Source organism: Lissotriton vulgaris, unplaced genomic scaffold (assembly GCF_964263255.1).
Source record: "Lissotriton vulgaris unplaced genomic scaffold, aLisVul1.2 SCAFFOLD_924, whole genome shotgun sequence".
NCBI lineage: Eukaryota > Metazoa > Chordata > Amphibia > Caudata > Salamandridae > Lissotriton > Lissotriton vulgaris.
The window spans coordinates 196,521-215,567 of record NW_028247319.1 but is presented as its reverse complement, the minus strand read 5'-3'; the positions used below and the strand labels follow the sequence as shown (position 1 = coordinate 215,567).

The 19,047-nt window shown below is 55.6% G+C and overlaps 1 protein-coding gene across 1 annotated transcript in view; it reads left to right on the top strand.

Annotated features, from left to right (window-relative positions):
• Positions 1–19,047, top strand: part of MMD2 (monocyte to macrophage differentiation associated 2) — a 247,430-nt gene that overhangs the window by 132,142 nt on the left and 96,241 nt on the right. Inside the window, exon 2 of the mRNA XM_086949686.1 lies at positions 17,714–17,795. Coding sequence (XP_086805812.1) covers positions 17,714–17,795 — 82 coding nt within the window. The remainder of the gene's footprint in view (positions 1–17,713; positions 17,796–19,047) is intronic.

Genomic DNA, 19,047 nt, shown 5'->3' with positions numbered 1-19,047 from the left:
TTTTAGCACGAACTCGGAGTGTGGAGTAGAGTTGTGTGTGTTGAGTGTGCTCCCCAAACATATCGCATCATAATTTGCACGAAGCATACCTGCAGCTCAATTTCTGTGTCACCCTCCCCTATCAAGGCATTTTTTTCTGAGCTGTGTCATAGCTAAGTGGGTTAATGTGCATGTTGTAGAGAACTGTGTGCAATTTGAAGATCATGGGTCCTGCGCTCACTAATGCAGCTCTCATTGTTAATGTGTCTATGGCCAGTGCTGTAACTTTCGTGAAAGTTGAGGTGTGTTCTCTAAAGGGCATGACCAAAAAAAGTGTAACTAGAAATCCTCTCTAAGATGCATGGCCTACGTATTATGGCTGTGGTTTAAAACCCGTGACCTGGCATGCATGAAGAAATTGAATGAACGCCACATAACAGATTTATTTGTACTGTACTGCACAATTGGAACGAAACTAGTCGTTCCATGGTCAGCAGTTTAACCACTCTGATGCTGAGTGAGTAAGCACTCAGATTCTAATATTGCTAAACAAATTTCTTGAAGTTGATTTGAAATACATCTCCAGATAATGTACTATCCGTTGTTTTATTACAACATGAGTGTTCTGACACCAGGGCCTCCTCGTAATAAGACCATTGAATCCTGCTCCACCGAGGCACCCATCATACAGCTCCACCGATGCACCCACCACCCAGCTCCACCGAGGCACCCACCACCCAGCTCCAATAATGCACCCAGCTCCACCGATGCACCCACCACACAGCTCCACGTACACAGCTCCACAGATGCACCCACCACACAGCTCCACCAATGCACCCACCACCCAGCTCCACCGATGCACACAGCTCCACAGATGCACCCACCACACAGCTCCACAGATGCAACCACCACACAGCTCCACAGATGCAACCACCACACAGCTCCACAGATGCAGCCACCACACAGCTCCACTGATGCACCCACCACACAGCTCCACTGATGCACCCACCACACAGCTCCACCGATGCACCCACCACACAGCTCCACCAATGCACCCACCACACAGCTCCACCGACACAGCTCCACCGATGCACCCACCACACAGCTCCACTGAGGCACCCACCACACAGCTCCACCGAGGCACCCACCACACAGCTCTACCATGCCCCACCACACAGCTCCACCGATGCACCCACCACACAGCTCCACCGATGCACCCACCACACAGCTTCACCGATGCACCCACCACACAGCTCCACCGAGGTACCCACCACACAGCTCTACCATGCCCCACCACACAGCTCCACCGATGCACCCACCACACAGCTCCACCGATGCACCCACCACACAGCTTAACCAACACAGCTCCACTGAGGCACCCACCACACAGCTCCACTGATGCACCCACCACACAGCTCCACTGATGCACCCACCACACAGCTCCACCGATGCACCCACCACACAGCTCCACCGATGCACCCACCACACAGCTCCACCGACACAGCTCCACCGATGCAGCCACCACACAGCTCCACCGATGCAGCCACCACACAGCTCCACCGATGCAGCCACCACACAGCTCCACCGATACAGCCACCACACAGCTCCACCGATGCAGCCACCACACAGCTCCACCGACACAGCTCCACCGACACAGCTCCACCGATGCACCCACCACCCAGCTCCACCGATGCACCCACTACACAGCTCCACCAACACAGCTCCACCAATGCACCCACCACACAGCTCCACAGATGCACCCACCACACAGCTCCACCGATGCAGCCACCACAGAGCTCCACCGACACAGCTCCACCGATGCACCCACCACCCAGCTCCACCGATGCACACACCACACAGCTTCACCGACACAGCTCCACCGATGCACCCACTACACAGCTCCACCGAGGCACCCACCATACAGCTTCACCGAGGCACCCACCATACAGCTCCACCAAGGCACCCATCACACAGCTCCACAGATGCACCCACCACACAGCTCCTCCGAGGCACCCACCATACAGCTCCACCAAGGCACCCATCACACAGCTCCACAGATGCACCCACCACACAGCTCCTCCGAGGCACCCACCACACAGCTCCACTGATGCACCCACCACACAGCTCCACCGACACAGCTCCACCGATGCACCCACCACCCAGCTCCACCGATGCACACACCACACAGCTTCACCGACACAGCTCCACCGATGCACCCACCACACCGCTCTACCGATGCACCCAACACACAGCTTCACCGAGGCACCCACCATACAGCTTCACCGAGGCACCCACCATACAGCTCCACCAAGGCACCCATCACACAGCTCCACAGATGCACCCGCCACGCAGCTCCTCCGAGGCACCCACCACACAGCTCCACTGATGCACCCACCACACAGCTCCACCGACACAGCTCCACCGATGCACCCACCACACAGCTCCACCGAGGCACCCACCACACAGCTCCACCGAGGCACCCACCACACAGCTCCACCGAGGCACCCACCACACAGCTCCACCGAGGCACCCACCACACAGCTCCACCGATGCACCCACCACACAGCTCCACCGATGCACCCACCACACAGCTCCACCGACACAGCTCCACCGATGCAGCCACCACACAGCTCCACCGATGCAGCCACCACACAGCTCCACCGATGCAGCCACCACACAGCTCCACCGATACAGCCACCACACAGCTCCACCGATGCAGCCACCACACAGCTCCACCGACACAGCTCCACCGACACAGCTCCACCGATGCACCCACCACCCAGCTCCACCGATGCACCCACTACACAGCTCCACCGACACAGCTCCACCAATGCACCCACCACACAGCTCCACAGATGCACCCACCACACAGCTCCACCGATGCAGCCACCACAGAGCTCCACCGACACAGCTCCACCGATGCACCCACCACCCAGCTCCACCGATGCACACACCACACAGCTTCACCGACACAGCTCCACCGATGCACCCACTACACAGCTCCACCGAGGCACCCACCATACAGCTTCACCGAGGCACCCACCATACAGCTCCACCAAGGCACCCATCACACAGCTCCACAGATGCACCCACCACACAGCTCCTCCGAGGCACCCACCATACAGCTCCACCAAGGCACCCATCACACAGCTCCACAGATGCACCCACCACACAGCTCCTCCGAGGCACCCACCACACAGCTCCACTGATGCACCCACCACACAGCTCCACCGACACAGCTCCACCGATGCACCCACCACCCAGCTCCACCGATGCACACACCACACAGCTTCACCGACACAGCTCCACCGATGCACCCACCACACCGCTCTACCGATGCACCCACCACACAGCTTCACCGAGGCACCCACCATACAGCTTCACCGAGGCACCCACCATACAGCTCCACCAAGGCACCCATCACACAGCTCCACAGATGCACCCGCCACGCAGCTCCTCCGAGGCACCCACCACACAGCTCCACTGATGCACCCACCACACAGCTCCACCGACACAGCTCCACCGATGCACCCACCACACAGCTCCACCGAGGAACCCACCACACAGCTCCACCGAGGCACCCACCACACAGCTCCACCGAGGCACCCACCACACAGCTCCACCGAGGCACCCACCACACAGCTCTACCATGCACCCACCACACCGCTCCACCGACACAGCTCCACCGATGCACCCACCACAGAGCTCCACCGACACAGCTCCACCGATGCACCCACCACCCAGCTCCACCGATGCACCCACCACACAGCTCCACCGATGCAGCCACCACCCAGCTCCACCGATGCAGCCACCACACAGCTCCACCGATGCAGCCACCACACAGCTCCACCGATGCAGCCACCACACAGCTCCACCGATGCACCCACCACACAGCTCTGACACAGCTCCACCGATGCACCCACCACCCAGCTCCACCGATGCACCCACCACACAGCTCCACCGATGCACCCACCACACAGCTCCACCGATGCACCCACCACACAGCTCCACCGATGCAGCCACCACACAGCTCCACCGATGCAGCCACCACACAGCTCTACCATGCCCCCACCACACAGCTCCACCGATGCACCCACCACAGAGCTCCACCGACACAGCTCCACCGATGCACCCACCACCCAGCTCCACCGATGCACCCACCACACAGCTCCACCGATGCAGCCACCACACAGCTCCACCGATGCAGCCACCACACAGCTCCACCGATGCAGCCACCACACAGCTCCACCGATGCAGCCACCACACAGCTCCACCGATGCAGCCACCACACAGCTCCACCGATGCAGCCACCACACAGCTCCACCGATGCACCCACCACACAGCTCCACCAATGCACCCACCACACAGCTCCACCGACACAGCTCCACCGATGCACCCACCACACAGCTCCACCGATGCACCCACCACACAGCTCCACCGACACAGCTCCACCGATGCAGCCACCGCCCAGCTCCACCGATGCAGCCACCACACAGCCCCACCGACACAGCTCCACCGATGCACCCACCACCCAGCTCCACCGATGCACCCACCACACAGCTCCACCGACACAGCTCCACCGATGCACCCACCACACAGCTCCACCGATGCACCCACCACACAGCTCCACCGACACAGCTCCACCGATGCACCCACCACACAGCTCCACTGAGGCACCCACCACACAGCTCCACCGAGGCACCCACCACACAGCTCTACCATGCCCCACCACACAGCTCCACCGATGCACCCACCACACAGCTCCACCGATGCACCCACCACACAGCTCCACCGATGCACCCACCACACAGCTCCACCGATGCACCCACCACACAGCTCCACCGACACAGCTCCACCGATGCAGCCACCACACAGCTCCACAGATGCACCCACCACACAGCTCCACAGATGCAACCACCACACAGCTCCACTGATGCACCCACCACACAGCTCCACTGATGCACCCACCACACAGCTCCACTGATGCACCCACCACACAGCTCCACTGATGCACCCACCACACAGCTCCACCGATGCACCCACCACACAGCTCCACCAATGCACCCACCACACAGCTCCACCGACACAGCTCCACCGATGCACCCACCACACAGCTCCACTGAGGCACCCACCACACAGCTCCACCGAGGCACCCACCACACAGCTCTACCATGCCCCACCACACAGCTCCACCGATGCACCCACCACACAGCTCCACCGATGCACCCACCACACAGCTCCACCGATGCAGCCACCACACAGCTCCACCGACACAGCTCCACCGACACAGCTCCACCGATGCACCCACCACCCAGCTCCACCGATGCACCCACTACACAGCTCCACCGACACAGCTCCACCAATGCACCCACCACACAGCTGCACAGATGCACCCACCACACAGCTCCACCGATGCAGCCACCACACAGCTCCACCGGCACAGCTCCACCGATGCACCCACCACCCAGCTCCACCGATGCACACACCACACAGCTTCACCGACACAGCTCCACCGATGCACCCACCACACCGCTCCACCGATGCACCCACCACACAGCTCCACCGAGGCACCCACCATACAGCTTCACCGAGGCACCCACCACACAGCTCCACCAAGGCACCCATCACACAGCTCCACCGATGCACCCACCACAGAGCTCCACCGACACAGCTCCACCGATGCACCCACCACCCAGCTCCACCGATGCACCCACCACACAGCTCCACCGATGCAGCCACCACACAGCTCCACCGATGCAGCCACCACACAGCTCCACCGATGCAGCCACCACACAGCTCCACCGATGCAGCCACCACACAGCTCCACCGATGCAGCCACCACACAGCTCCACCGATGCAGCCACCACACAGCTCCACCGATGCACCCACCACACAGCTCCACCAATGCACCCACCACACAGCTCCACCGACACAGCTCCACCGATGCACCCACCACACAGCTCCACCGATGCACCCACCACACAGCTCCACCGACACAGCTCCACCGATGCAGCCACCGCCCAGCTCCACCGATGCAGCCACCACACAGCCCCACCGACACAGCTCCACCGATGCACCCACCACCCAGCTCCACCGATGCACCCACCACACAGCTCCACCGACACAGCTCCACCGATGCACCCACCACACAGCTCCACCGATGCACCCACCACACAGCTCCACCGACACAGCTCCACCGATGCACCCACCACACAGCTCCACTGAGGCACCCACCACACAGCTCCACCGAGGCACCCACCACACAGCTCTACCATGCCCCACCACACAGCTCCACCGATGCACCCACCACACAGCTCCACCGATGCACCCACCACACAGCTCCACCGATGCACCCACCACACAGCTCCACCGATGCACCCACCACACAGCTCCACCGACACAGCTCCACCGATGCAGCCACCACACAGCTCCACAGATGCACCCACCACACAGCTCCACAGATGCAACCACCACACAGCTCCACTGATGCACCCACCACACAGCTCCACTGATGCACCCACCACACAGCTCCACTGATGCACCCACCACACAGCTCCACTGATGCACCCACCACACAGCTCCACCGATGCACCCACCACACAGCTCCACCAATGCACCCACCACACAGCTCCACCGACACAGCTCCACCGATGCACCCACCACACAGCTCCACTGAGGCACCCACCACACAGCTCCACCGAGGCACCCACCACACAGCTCTACCATGCCCCACCACACAGCTCCACCGATGCACCCACCACACAGCTCCACCGATGCACCCACCACACAGCTCTACCGATGCAGCCACCACACAGCTCCACCGACACAGCTCCACCGACACAGCTCCACCGATGCACCCACCACCCAGCTCCACCGATGCACCCACTACACAGCTCCACCGACACAGCTCCACCAATGCACCCACCACACAGCTGCACAGATGCACCCACCACACAGCTCCACCGATGCAGCCACCACACAGCTCCACCGGCACAGCTCCACCGATGCACCCACCACCCAGCTCCACCGATGCACACACCACACAGCTTCACCGACACAGCTCCACCGATGCACCCACCACACCGCTCCACCGATGCACCCACCACACAGCTCCACCGAGGCACCCACCATACAGCTTCACCGAGGCACCCACCACACAGCTCCACCAAGGCACCCATCACACAGCTCCACAGATGCACCCACCACACAGCTCCTCCGAGGCACCCACCACACAGCTCCACTGATGCACCCACCACACAGCTCCACCGACACAGCTCCACCGATGCACCCACCACCCAGCTCCACCGATGCACACACCACACAGCTTCACCGACACAGCTCCACCGATGCACCCACCACACCGCTCTACCGATGCACCCACCATACAGCTTCACCGAGGCACCCACCATACAGCTTCACCGAGGCACCCACCATACAGCTCCACCAAGGCACCCATCACACAGCTCCACAGATGCACCCACCACACAGCTCCTCCGAGGCACCCACCACACAGCTCCACTGATGCACCCACCACACAGCTCCACCGACACAGCTCCACCGATGCACCCACCACACAGCTCCACCGAGGCACCCACCACACAGCTCCACCGAGGCACCCACCACACAGCTCCACCGAGGCACCCACCACACAGCTCCACCGAGGCACCCACCACACAGCTCCACCGAGGCACCCACCACACAGCTCCACCGAGGCACCCACCACACAGCTCCACCGAGGCACCCACCACACAGCTCTATCATGCCCCCACCACACAGCTCTACCATGCCCCCACCACACAGCTCTACCATGCCCCCACCACACAGCTCCACCGATGCACCCACCACCCAGCTCCACCGATGCACCCACCACCCAGCTCCACCGATGCACCCACCACACAGCTCCACCGATGCAGCCACCACACAGCTCCACCGATGCAGCCACCACACAGCTCCACCGATGCAGCCACCACACAGCTCCACCGATGCACCCACCACACAGCTCCACCGACACAGCTCCACCGATGCACCCAGCTCCACCGATGCACCCACCACACAGCTCCACCGATGCACCCACCACACAGCTCCACCGATGCAGTCACCACACAGCTCCACCGATGCAGCCACCACACAGCTCTACCATGCCCCCACCACACAGCTCCACCGACACAGCTCCACCGATGCACCCACCACCCAGCTCCACCGATGCACCCACCACCCAGCTCCACCGATGCACCCACCACACAGCTCCACCGATGCAGCCACCACACAGCTCCACCGATGCAGCCACCACACAGCTCCACCGATGCACCCACCACACAGCTCCACCAATGCACCCACCACACAGCTCCACCGACACAGCTCCACCGATGCACCCACCGCCCAGCTCCACCGATGCAGCCACCACACAGCCCCACCGACACAGCTCCACCGATGCACCCACCACCCAGCTCCACCGATGCACACACCACACAGCTCCACTGACACAGCTCCACTGATGCACCCACCACACAGCTCCACCAATGCACCCACCACACAGCTCCACCGACACAGCTCCACCCATGCACCCACCGCCCAGCTCCACCGATGCAGCCACCACACAGCCCCACCGACACAGCTCCACCGATGCACCCACCACCCAGCTCCACCGATGCACCCACCACACAGCTCCACCGATGCAGCCACCACACAGCTCCACCGATGCAGCCACCTCACAGCTCCACCGATGCACCCACCACACAGCTCCACCGACACAGCTCCACCGATGCACCCACCACCCAGCTCCACCGATGCACCCACCACCCAGCTCCACCGATGCACCCACCACACAGCTCCACCGATGCACCCACCACACAGCTCCACCGATGCAGCCACCACACAGCTCCACCGATGCAGCCACCACACAGCTCCACCGATGCAGCCACCACACAGCTCTACCATGCCCCCACCACACAGCTCCACCGATGCACCCACCACAGAGCTCCACCGACACAGCTCCACCGATGCACCCACCATCCAGCTCCACCGATGCACCCACCACACAGCTCCACCGATGCAGCCACCACACAGCTCCACCGATGCAGCCACCACACAGCTTCACTGAGGTACCCACCATACAGCTCCACCAAGGCACCCACCACACAGCTCCTCCGAGGCACCCACCACACAGCTCCACAGATGCACCCACCACACAGCTCCACAGATGCAACCACAACACAGCTCCACAGATGCAGCCACCACACAGCTCCACTGATGCACCCACCACACAGCTCCACCGAGGCACCCACCACACAGCTCTACCATGCCCCACCACACAGCTCCACCGATGCACCCACCACACAGCTCCACCGATGCACCCACCACACAGCTCCACCGATGCACCCACCACACAGCTTCACCGATGCACCCACCACACAGCTCCACCGAGGCACCCACCACACAGCTCTACCATGCCCCACCACACAGCTCCACCGATGCACCCACCACACAGCTCCACTGATGCACCCACCACACAGCTTAACCAACACAGCTCCACTGAGGCACCCACCACACAGCTCCACTGAGGCACCCACCACACAGCTCCACTGAGGCACCCACCACACAGCTCCACTGATGCACCCACCACACAGCTCCACTGATGCACCCACCACACAGCTCCACCGATGCACCCACCACACAGCTCCACCGATGCACCCACCACACAGCTCCACCGACACAGCTCCACCGATGCAGCCACCACACAGCTCCACCGATGCAGCCACCACACAGCTCCACCGATGCAGCCACCACACAGCTCCACCGATGCAGCCACCACACAGCTCCACCGACACAGCTCCAGCGACACAGCTCCACCGATGCACCCACCACCCAGCTCCACCGATGCACCCACTACACAGCTCCACCGACACAGCTCCACCAATGCACCTACCACACAGCTCCACAGATGCACCCACCACACAGCTCCACAGATGCAGCCACCACACAGCTCCACCGACACAGCTCCACCGATGCACCCACCACCCAGCTCCACCGATGCACACACCACACAGCTTCACCGACACAGCTCCACCGATGCACCCACCACACCGCTCCACCGATGCACCCACCACACAGCTCCACCGAGGCACCCACCATACAGCTTCACCGAGGCACCCACCATACAGCTCCACCAAGGCACCCATCACACAGCTCCACAGATGCACCCACCACACAGCTCCTCCGAGGCACCCACCATACAGCTCCACCAAGGCACCCATCACACAGCTCCACAGATGCACCCACCACACAGCTCCTCCGAGGCACCCACCACACAGCTCCACTGATGCACCCACCACACAGCTCCACCGACACAGCTCCACCGATGCACCCACCACCCAGCTCCACCGATGCACACACCACACAGCTTCACCGACACAGCTCCACCGATGCACCCACCACACCGCTCTACCGATGCACCCACCACACAGCTTCACCGAGGCACCCACCATACAGCTTCACCGAGGCACCCACCATACAGCTCCACCAAGGCACCCATCACACAGCTCCACAGATGCACCCACCACACAGCTCCTCCGAGGCACCCACCACACAGCTCCACTGATGCACCCACCACACAGCTCCACCGACACAGCTCCATCGATGCACCCACCACACAGCTCCACCGATGCACCCTCCACACAGCTCCACCGAGGCACCCACCACACAGCTCCACCGAGGCACCCACCACACAGCTCCACCGAGGCACCCACCACACAGCTCCACCGAGGCACCCACCACACAGCTCCACCGAGGCACCCACCACACAGCTCCACTGAGGCACCCACCACACAGCTCCACTGAGGCACCCACCACACAGCTCCACTGAGGCACCCACCACACAGCTCCACTGAGGCACCCACCACACAGCTCCACTGAGGCACCCACCACACAGCTCCACTGAGGCACCCACCACACAGCTCTACCATGCCCCCACCACACAGCTCTACCATGCCCCCACCACACAGCTCTACCATGCCCCCACCACACAGCTCCACCGATGCAGCCACCACACAGCTCCACCGATGCAGCCACCACACAGCTTCACTGAGGTACCCACCATACAGCTCCACCAAGGCACCCACCACACAGCTCCTCCGAGGCACCCACCACACAGCTCCACAGATGCACCCACCACACAGCTCCACAGATGCACCCACCACACAGCTCCACCGACACAGCTCCACCGATGCACCCACCACCCAGCTCCACCGATGCACCCACCACACAGCTCCACCGATGCAGCCACCACACAGCTCCACCGATGCACCCACCACACAGCTCCACCGATGCACCCACCACCCAGCTCCACCGATGCACCCACCACCCAGCTCCACCGATGCACCCACCACACAGCTCCACCGATGCACCCACCACACAGCTCCACCGATGCACCCACCACACAGCTCCACCGATGCACCCACCACACAGCTCCACCGATGCACCCACCACACAGCTCCACCGATGCACCCACCACACAGCTCCACCGATGCAGCCACCACACAGCTCCACCGATGCAGCCACCACACAGCTCTACCATGCCCCCACCACACAGCTCCACCGACACAGCTCTACCGATGCACCCACCACCCAGCTCCACCGATGCAGCCACCACACAGCTCCACCGATGCAGCCACCACACAGCTCCACCGATGCAGCCACCACACAGCTCCACCGATGCAGCCACCACACAGCTCCACCGATGCACCCACCACACAGCTCCACCAATGCACCCACCACACAGCTCCACCGACACAGCTCCACCGATGCACCCACCGCCCAGCTCCACCGATGCAGCCACCACACAGCCCCACCGACACAGCTCCACCGATGCACCCAGCTCCACCGATGCACCCACCACACAGCTCCACCGACACAGCTCCACCGATGCACCCACCACACAGCTCCACCGATGCACCCACCACACAGCTCCACCGATGCAGCCACCACACAGCTCCACCGACAAAGCTCCTCCGAGGCACCCACCACACAGCTCCACCGATGCACCCACCACACAGCTCCACCGATGCACCCACCACACAGCTCCACCGATGCACCCACCACACAGCTCCACCGATGCACCCACCACACAGCTCCACCGATGCAGCCACCACACAGCTCCACCGACACAGCTCCACCGATGCACCCACCACCCAGCTCCACCGATGCACACACCACACAGCTCCACTGACACAGCTCCACCGATGCACCCACCACACAGCTTCACTGAGGTACCCACCATACAGCTCCACCAAGGCACCCACCACACAGCTCCTCCGAGGCACCCACCACACAGCTCCTCCGAGGCACCCACCACACAGCTCCACAGATGCACCCACCACACAGCTCCACAGATGCACCCACCACACAGCTCCACAGATGCACCCACCACACAGCTCCACCAATGCACCCACCACACAGCTCCACCAATGCACCCACTAAGCTCCACCGTTGCACACACCACTCAGCGCAACCACAGCATCACTCAGCGCAACCACAGCATCACTCAGCACCACCACAGCATCACTCAGCGCAACCACAGCATCACTCAGTGCAACCACAGCATCACTGGTTCAAATATGTTCTTTCAATGTTTCAAACTGTTTTCAAGCTTTCACGCTTTATTACAAATCACAAAAAGATGTTAATATTTCACTTCTGTTCTTGGATTTTCGTCGCAATAAAAAACACTGAACATAATCTTCACAAAAGTTATTTACAAAAGTTTAAGCTATTGCCATTACAAATTAAATAAATTATTTAAGTATTATTTAAAAGCCATTGTTATTTGTAATATCAATACATCTAAGTCACGTAAATACAAAACATGTTGCATTACAAATGCTATAGGTGTCACATTTGCGAAAGTTATAACTATTGGCATTGTAAATGACAAAGCTATTATTTAGCTATTTTAAAAAATAACACAAATAAAAAAAATTCATTTGTAAGACCAATAGCTCAAACTTTCCTAATGCGAGCCCTATTGCATTTCCAATGCTTGTTTGTTTAACTTAAGGCTCCAGAGTGATCTACGGGCAAACACTGGTTTCACGAAACAACATGGTTGTAAATCAAAAAAGCAATCATGACCAAAATGGGAAAAATAATGTTGATTGGCATTAGGAGTTTGTAACAAATAACTTTTATCTAAGATTGCATTAACAAACCAGACCTTAATGACGACATCTCTTTTAACCGTCAAAATTACAAGTCCACAGTGGTGGATGGCACGGAACTTGGGTGACAGGGGGGTTAAGAGCGGTCTAAAAATTATAAATTCACCTACCTCCTGCTGCATCTCTCCCATGTGGTCTCTCCTCTCGTCGGGCTGAACAGGAAGCAGCCGGGGTCCCCTGAGCAATCACAATGCTGTAATACAGCGTTGTGATTGGTAAGCACCCAGGCTCCCCTGAGCCAATCACAATGCTGCAATGCAGAGTTGTAATTAAATCCAGTACTTGTAATTGGTCTGAGCGCTCAGCCAGGGAATGTGAGCCTGGGACTGTTCTCCACCCGGGCTGTAATGCAACCTGGGTGGAGAACATGCTACGTTTGCATGACGCTTTGGCCGGCCTCAGGGGGCCGGTCAAAGAGTCTTGCGCACTTCAGTGTGCCCGCCACTCTCCCCCCTGCACTGCACAGTGACACGACACTTCTAAGCCTCCGGAGAGCACCTGCACCCAACTCATCACGAGTGGCCGAAGCCCAAAAGAGCATTGCTTTCAGCCTCATCAGTAGAATTTGACGTGGTTCCTGGCATCTGTCCAGGTCCTGTACCCAATATTCCATGGGTGTAGAACCTCATCAAACAGGGCATGTGCAGTGGGTTTGGCCGCAGGATATTGCCTCCAGACAGGGTATGCACTCATCTCTTTGGAGGGGACCAAGACCCACAGCACAGCCTTTGGCTGTGCGCAATAACCCCCATTGTGCATAGGGTTCGTCATGGGCACTGCCCTTTTTCCAACCTATGCACCCAACTCTCTATGGGCTGCCAATGTCTGCAGCCCAGGGTCATCTGCCATGCACACAGGGGTTGTTCACACAACTATTTATCCTGGCCCGGCACCAGAACCCCCATGGTGGCCAAACACCTGCAGCACAAAGCCTTGCCCACAATTCAGTACAAGCAGCTAACCCCTGCTGCTCACAAGTTTGGGCGGTGTGCAGTGGGGTTGGCTGCAGAACCTTGCCTACTGCCATTTGTTTCTCCTAACTCTTCATAGGCGGCCAACACAAGCAGCACCCAGCCTTCAGCCCCGCGAGGTGGGGTTTGTTACAGAGCAATGCTCCGCAGGTGGCCAGTCCTTGCTGTATGCAGCTTTCAAGTATTTGCAGCAGAGCTGACTACAGAGCCTTTCTTCTGGCCTGCCCTGCACTCAACTCTCCATAGGCAGTGAAGTCCCTCTGTGTGCAGCCTCTGTCTTTGTGCAGAGGACCCATCTCTATGTGAGCAGCAAACCCCCGATGTGCACACTCTTCAGCTGTGTTCAGAGGGCTTAGTCATAGGATCTGGCTGATGGCTCTGCACCCTACCTTCCATAGGAAAGCTCTGATGCAAAGACCCTTCAGCCATCAGGGAAAATATTGGATCTGTATTCCCAGCACAAGGTTCACAAATCCTGCATAAAATCTTAATTATTACGCAACCACGACGCAAAATGCAGATGTCAATTTATACATTTATTTTTTAAAACCCTGCCACAGTAAACCTGTTCAGCGTATTTGGTTGCAAAGTCTGCATTTTAAAATATCGTATGGGGTTAAGGCACCTGCTGCAGAGATCTTTGTGTGCAAACTACATCTCAAGGGGTAATATTAATGGTAAGATAACTCTGGAGGTTAACGTATTTGCTAGAGAGATTTGTGCTTTGTCTTGTCCTGTTTTGAATGAAAGTAGTACAGAGTTAATGCATCACCTGCAAAGCACATTATATAACACAGTGATGACAGATTTTATGTAAATGGGTAAGTGGGTTACTGCTTATAGCACCGATCCTTTTGTTACTTGCAGTTCATGAATTGTAATCCTTCTAATATAGGACAGTGAGTTATTGACATGTGACTCCTACACTTTGTAAACCTCATAGGCTTCTGTAACACATCCTACACATTGATTTACACACATATGATTTATTGTCAACGTATAACGAGTTCGCACAATGTAAAGTAATCTGACACCCTGCATTGGGATGAGTAGCGCTATAGCCCTATAAAAGAAATAAAACAAAATGGAGCCATTTACATTGCTATTTGTGTAAATACTAGGACAGATCAACACATTTGACATTCTTACAGTGCATGCATATCTCATATATAAGTGCTGAACAAAGTCAAAAGCATGCCTCTCTTAAGTACCTGTGAAGTGGTAAACTGTGTGTGTTTGTTTCCCCTCTATTGTGTTTTGGTGTCAGGCTCCCACCCAGGATACTCCAACAAAAAGAGGTCCCTTAACTTCGCCTTTGTTATGGGTCCAGCTGGAATCTGAAAGGTCCCCACCCCACTCCTCCAAACAAAAGCAAACAACAGACAGGCACTGCTGAATGTGTTCCAGGGTCTGAAAATTACACTGGAACAAGTTAAGCATATTTTTGTGGGGCTGAGCCTCTTGGCAAATTAGATGGTACCCACCCAGTGAAAAGAGTGAGTAGACGCAGTGTACCCACGTGTACCTTTGCCCTGATCTTACGCCTTGATAGTCAAAGTTTGACACACGGTCAATGGTGTTATTACCCACAAACAGGTTTCTCTAGTAATTATTAGGTTTCGCATGGCAAAATATCATAAACTTAGTCTCAGTGTTGTTCAGCTCCAGCCCCCGCTCAACACAGAAGGAATTAAAATTATTTTAACAGTTTTTGTAACCCCTGTGGTGATTTTGAAAGCAAGAGGGTGTCGTCTGCAAAAGCATAGGCAGGCACCCTCCTGCTGCCAACCTTTGGGGCATCGCAGTCATCCGTATTCAAATAATCCACCACCTCATTGATATACAAGGAAAAGAAGGTGGGGGTGAGAACACACCACTGCCTGACTCCACATTGGATCGTAATGGGCTCTGTTAAATGTCCATTTTCTTCCCATCTAACTTGGGCGTAGTTTTCTGAGTTTTTTACACCAAAATATCTAAAAGGTTTGTGGGGATGCCAATTGCTTTTAAAACTTCCCAAAGCTTACCTTGGCGACCAATTCAAAGGCAGCACATAAATCAACGAAGGCAACATAAAATTTAGACACATTGGGGCCGATTCACAGAACTAACTTAAGACAAAATCCTAAACTTACTACTTTTGGTATTCACAGAAGTTAGGATTTTGTCTTAACTTTGTCTTAAGACAGACTTAAGTTAGGATTTTGTCTTAAGTCTATCTTAAGTCTGTCTTAAATCTGTCTTAAGACAAACTTAAGACAAAATCCTAAATTTGTGAATACCAAAAGTAGTAAGTTTAGGATTTTGTCTTAAGTTAGTTCTGTGAATCGGGCCCGATGATTACTGCCGTCTTCCAAAAAATACAGGTAAACTGAAAGACCCGGTCAACAGTACTAACATGGGCTCTAAAACCCACCTGGAAATCGGACAACAATCCTGTAGGTGAGCGAGCACCTGTTTGCCAAAAATCTTTTGAAGAGAGTCAATCCAGCTGATGGGCTGGTAAATTCCGGAGTTTCTCCAATCCCCCTTTCTCAAAATTGGAATGATCTTTGCTATTTTCAACGAAGGAGGAATCTCCATGCCAGAAAGGATTGTGTTGGATAAAAGATTCATATAGGGACCCTACACTTCTGGATTTGCCTTATAAAGGTTATTAGGGAGCCTGTCAGACCCAGGAGCTCTAGCTCTAGACATAAGACAAGAATTTATAGCTGCTACTTTCACTTAGTCCAAATTCTGGTTTACTTGAGTTGTTTGAATCAAGCACTGCCAGTGAGACTTCACCACCCTGCCCCAAAGTACTACTAGATGAATATAAACCACTAAAATGGGCTACCCACTCATGAAGTTGGACACAGAATTCCAGATCCCTCTTAGGTCCATTGACATATACAGAAACTAATCTCCCAAAAACTCCTTATTATCCTTGGCCACGAATGCTTCATGCAGGTTAGCCCACAAGGTGCACCCCCATTCCTTATTTACTTGAGACAATTCCCTCCTATATCATGTCCCACACCTGGCCACTTCATGCCTTCAGTTGGATTTTGCTGCTATTAAAAGCTGGGTCTTAGCTTCCCTACATGCTTTATTATACCAGGCCACCTGCTTTGGCTTTTTAACATCACCTCGCTTTCCTTTGTTTGGCGGATGCCGGCTGGCATCCATGCCCATCTCCTATATGCCCAATTCTCACCGAATGGCACATTGTGCAAAATGTTTACTGTGACAAAAAATGTGGGCTCATCTACGCTTTTCGGCTTCCTCCGAAACCTTGATCACGATCAAGGCTTTGGAGGAATCCAAAACTCGTAGATGGGTCCAAATGTTTTTGTGAGACTTGAAGAAGTAAGGAGAATAATTGTGAATTTGTAGTTTGTTAGATTGCAGTAAACATACCTGGAAGAAAAAACGTATTGTTTGTGCCTTTCAAAATGCATAAAACATTTCAATGCACAACTAGTGACCCAGTGAAACCAAAAAGGAAAAATTGACTAGAGTATACTACGCGTTTTGACTGAATTCTGTGTCTTTCCTCTTGTCTTTAAGGTTCATGAATCATCGTGCACCATCTCATCAGAGGTATCAGCCCACTGAATATGAGCATGCTGCCAACTGCGCCACCCATGCCGTAAGCGCTCCTCCAATTATTGCCTTCATTAAGAAAATCAGTAAATATGTTGAATGTATTGAGGTATTTGCACAATACAGTACTTCAACTAGAAATTATGTGCTTGGCAAAAGTGGGATCCAGAGCCTCAGTGCTTACAACAACTGGTTCCATAAATTGCAAATGAGAATGGTGAATGATAACTGTGAAAATTCAGGAAGGGCAAAGAATTATCTCATTTATTGACAGATTTACATATTTATTACCAGCCGGCAGATTCGTTTCTAATACATAATCTCAGTCACTCAGCTAGAAGTGTTTACAGCCTTTTCTTTATTGAAGTAATATCCAGTTCCATTCTAAGTTGCTAAAAACATTATTGATCTCCAAACAAAGTGCTAGGTAAAGAGAGACAAAGGTTCCAGTAGTGCTATGATCATAAGCATGCTGTGGGTTCAGAAGTGTTGTCTGGTGATGAAAAATCTACCTCATTTTTGGGGTGATCTGAAACGTATTGAACAAATTAGTGGTCTGTGAGCAGTGGCGGCCGGTATGGGGTGGCTGTGCACAGGGAAGGTTTAAAAAAAATGTAAATTCACCTATCTGATCACAGCGTCTCTCCGCCGTCTCCCACACTTTCACCCGCCGCTCCGGCCAGAAAAAGCAAGCACTCAGGCTCTCCAGTACCAGTCACAATGCTACAATGCAGTGTTGTGATTAGTCTGAGCATCGCGGTTTGGAGCTCAGACGGGGAATAGGAGCCTGGGCATGTTCTCCACCCAAATTAGCAATGCTCTCGCACACACAATTGAAGTGTAACTACAAAATATTTCAAATATAGTGCGACAATGTCTTGGTAAAAATAAACAGATGCAGATCTTTGTGTCTTTTCTTTTTAGATAGGTTGTTTAATCAGTTCACAATCATAGCGATGGTCCACAATCAGCCGACACGTGTTTCGTCGTGTTTAAATTGAGTCAACACGACTCTTCAGGGCTCGTGGTACGACCCACAAGTCAGTAGGTCGAAAATAATAGACACTTGTACTTCGGGTAGAAAGTTCCGTGTTTAGATGTAGATGACATCTAAAACGGGAATCTTATATCCTAGTCTTTCGAAACACTGCGACCGGGAACACACAAGAGGAGGGATACCATATCTTTGTTCGAAATCCCCAGAATGATCGAAACCTAACTACTGCACTTAACTAAAAGTTGGATCCCCTCCCGGTACAGCTTGGTACACACACTTATCAAGCATACTCGTGTGATCA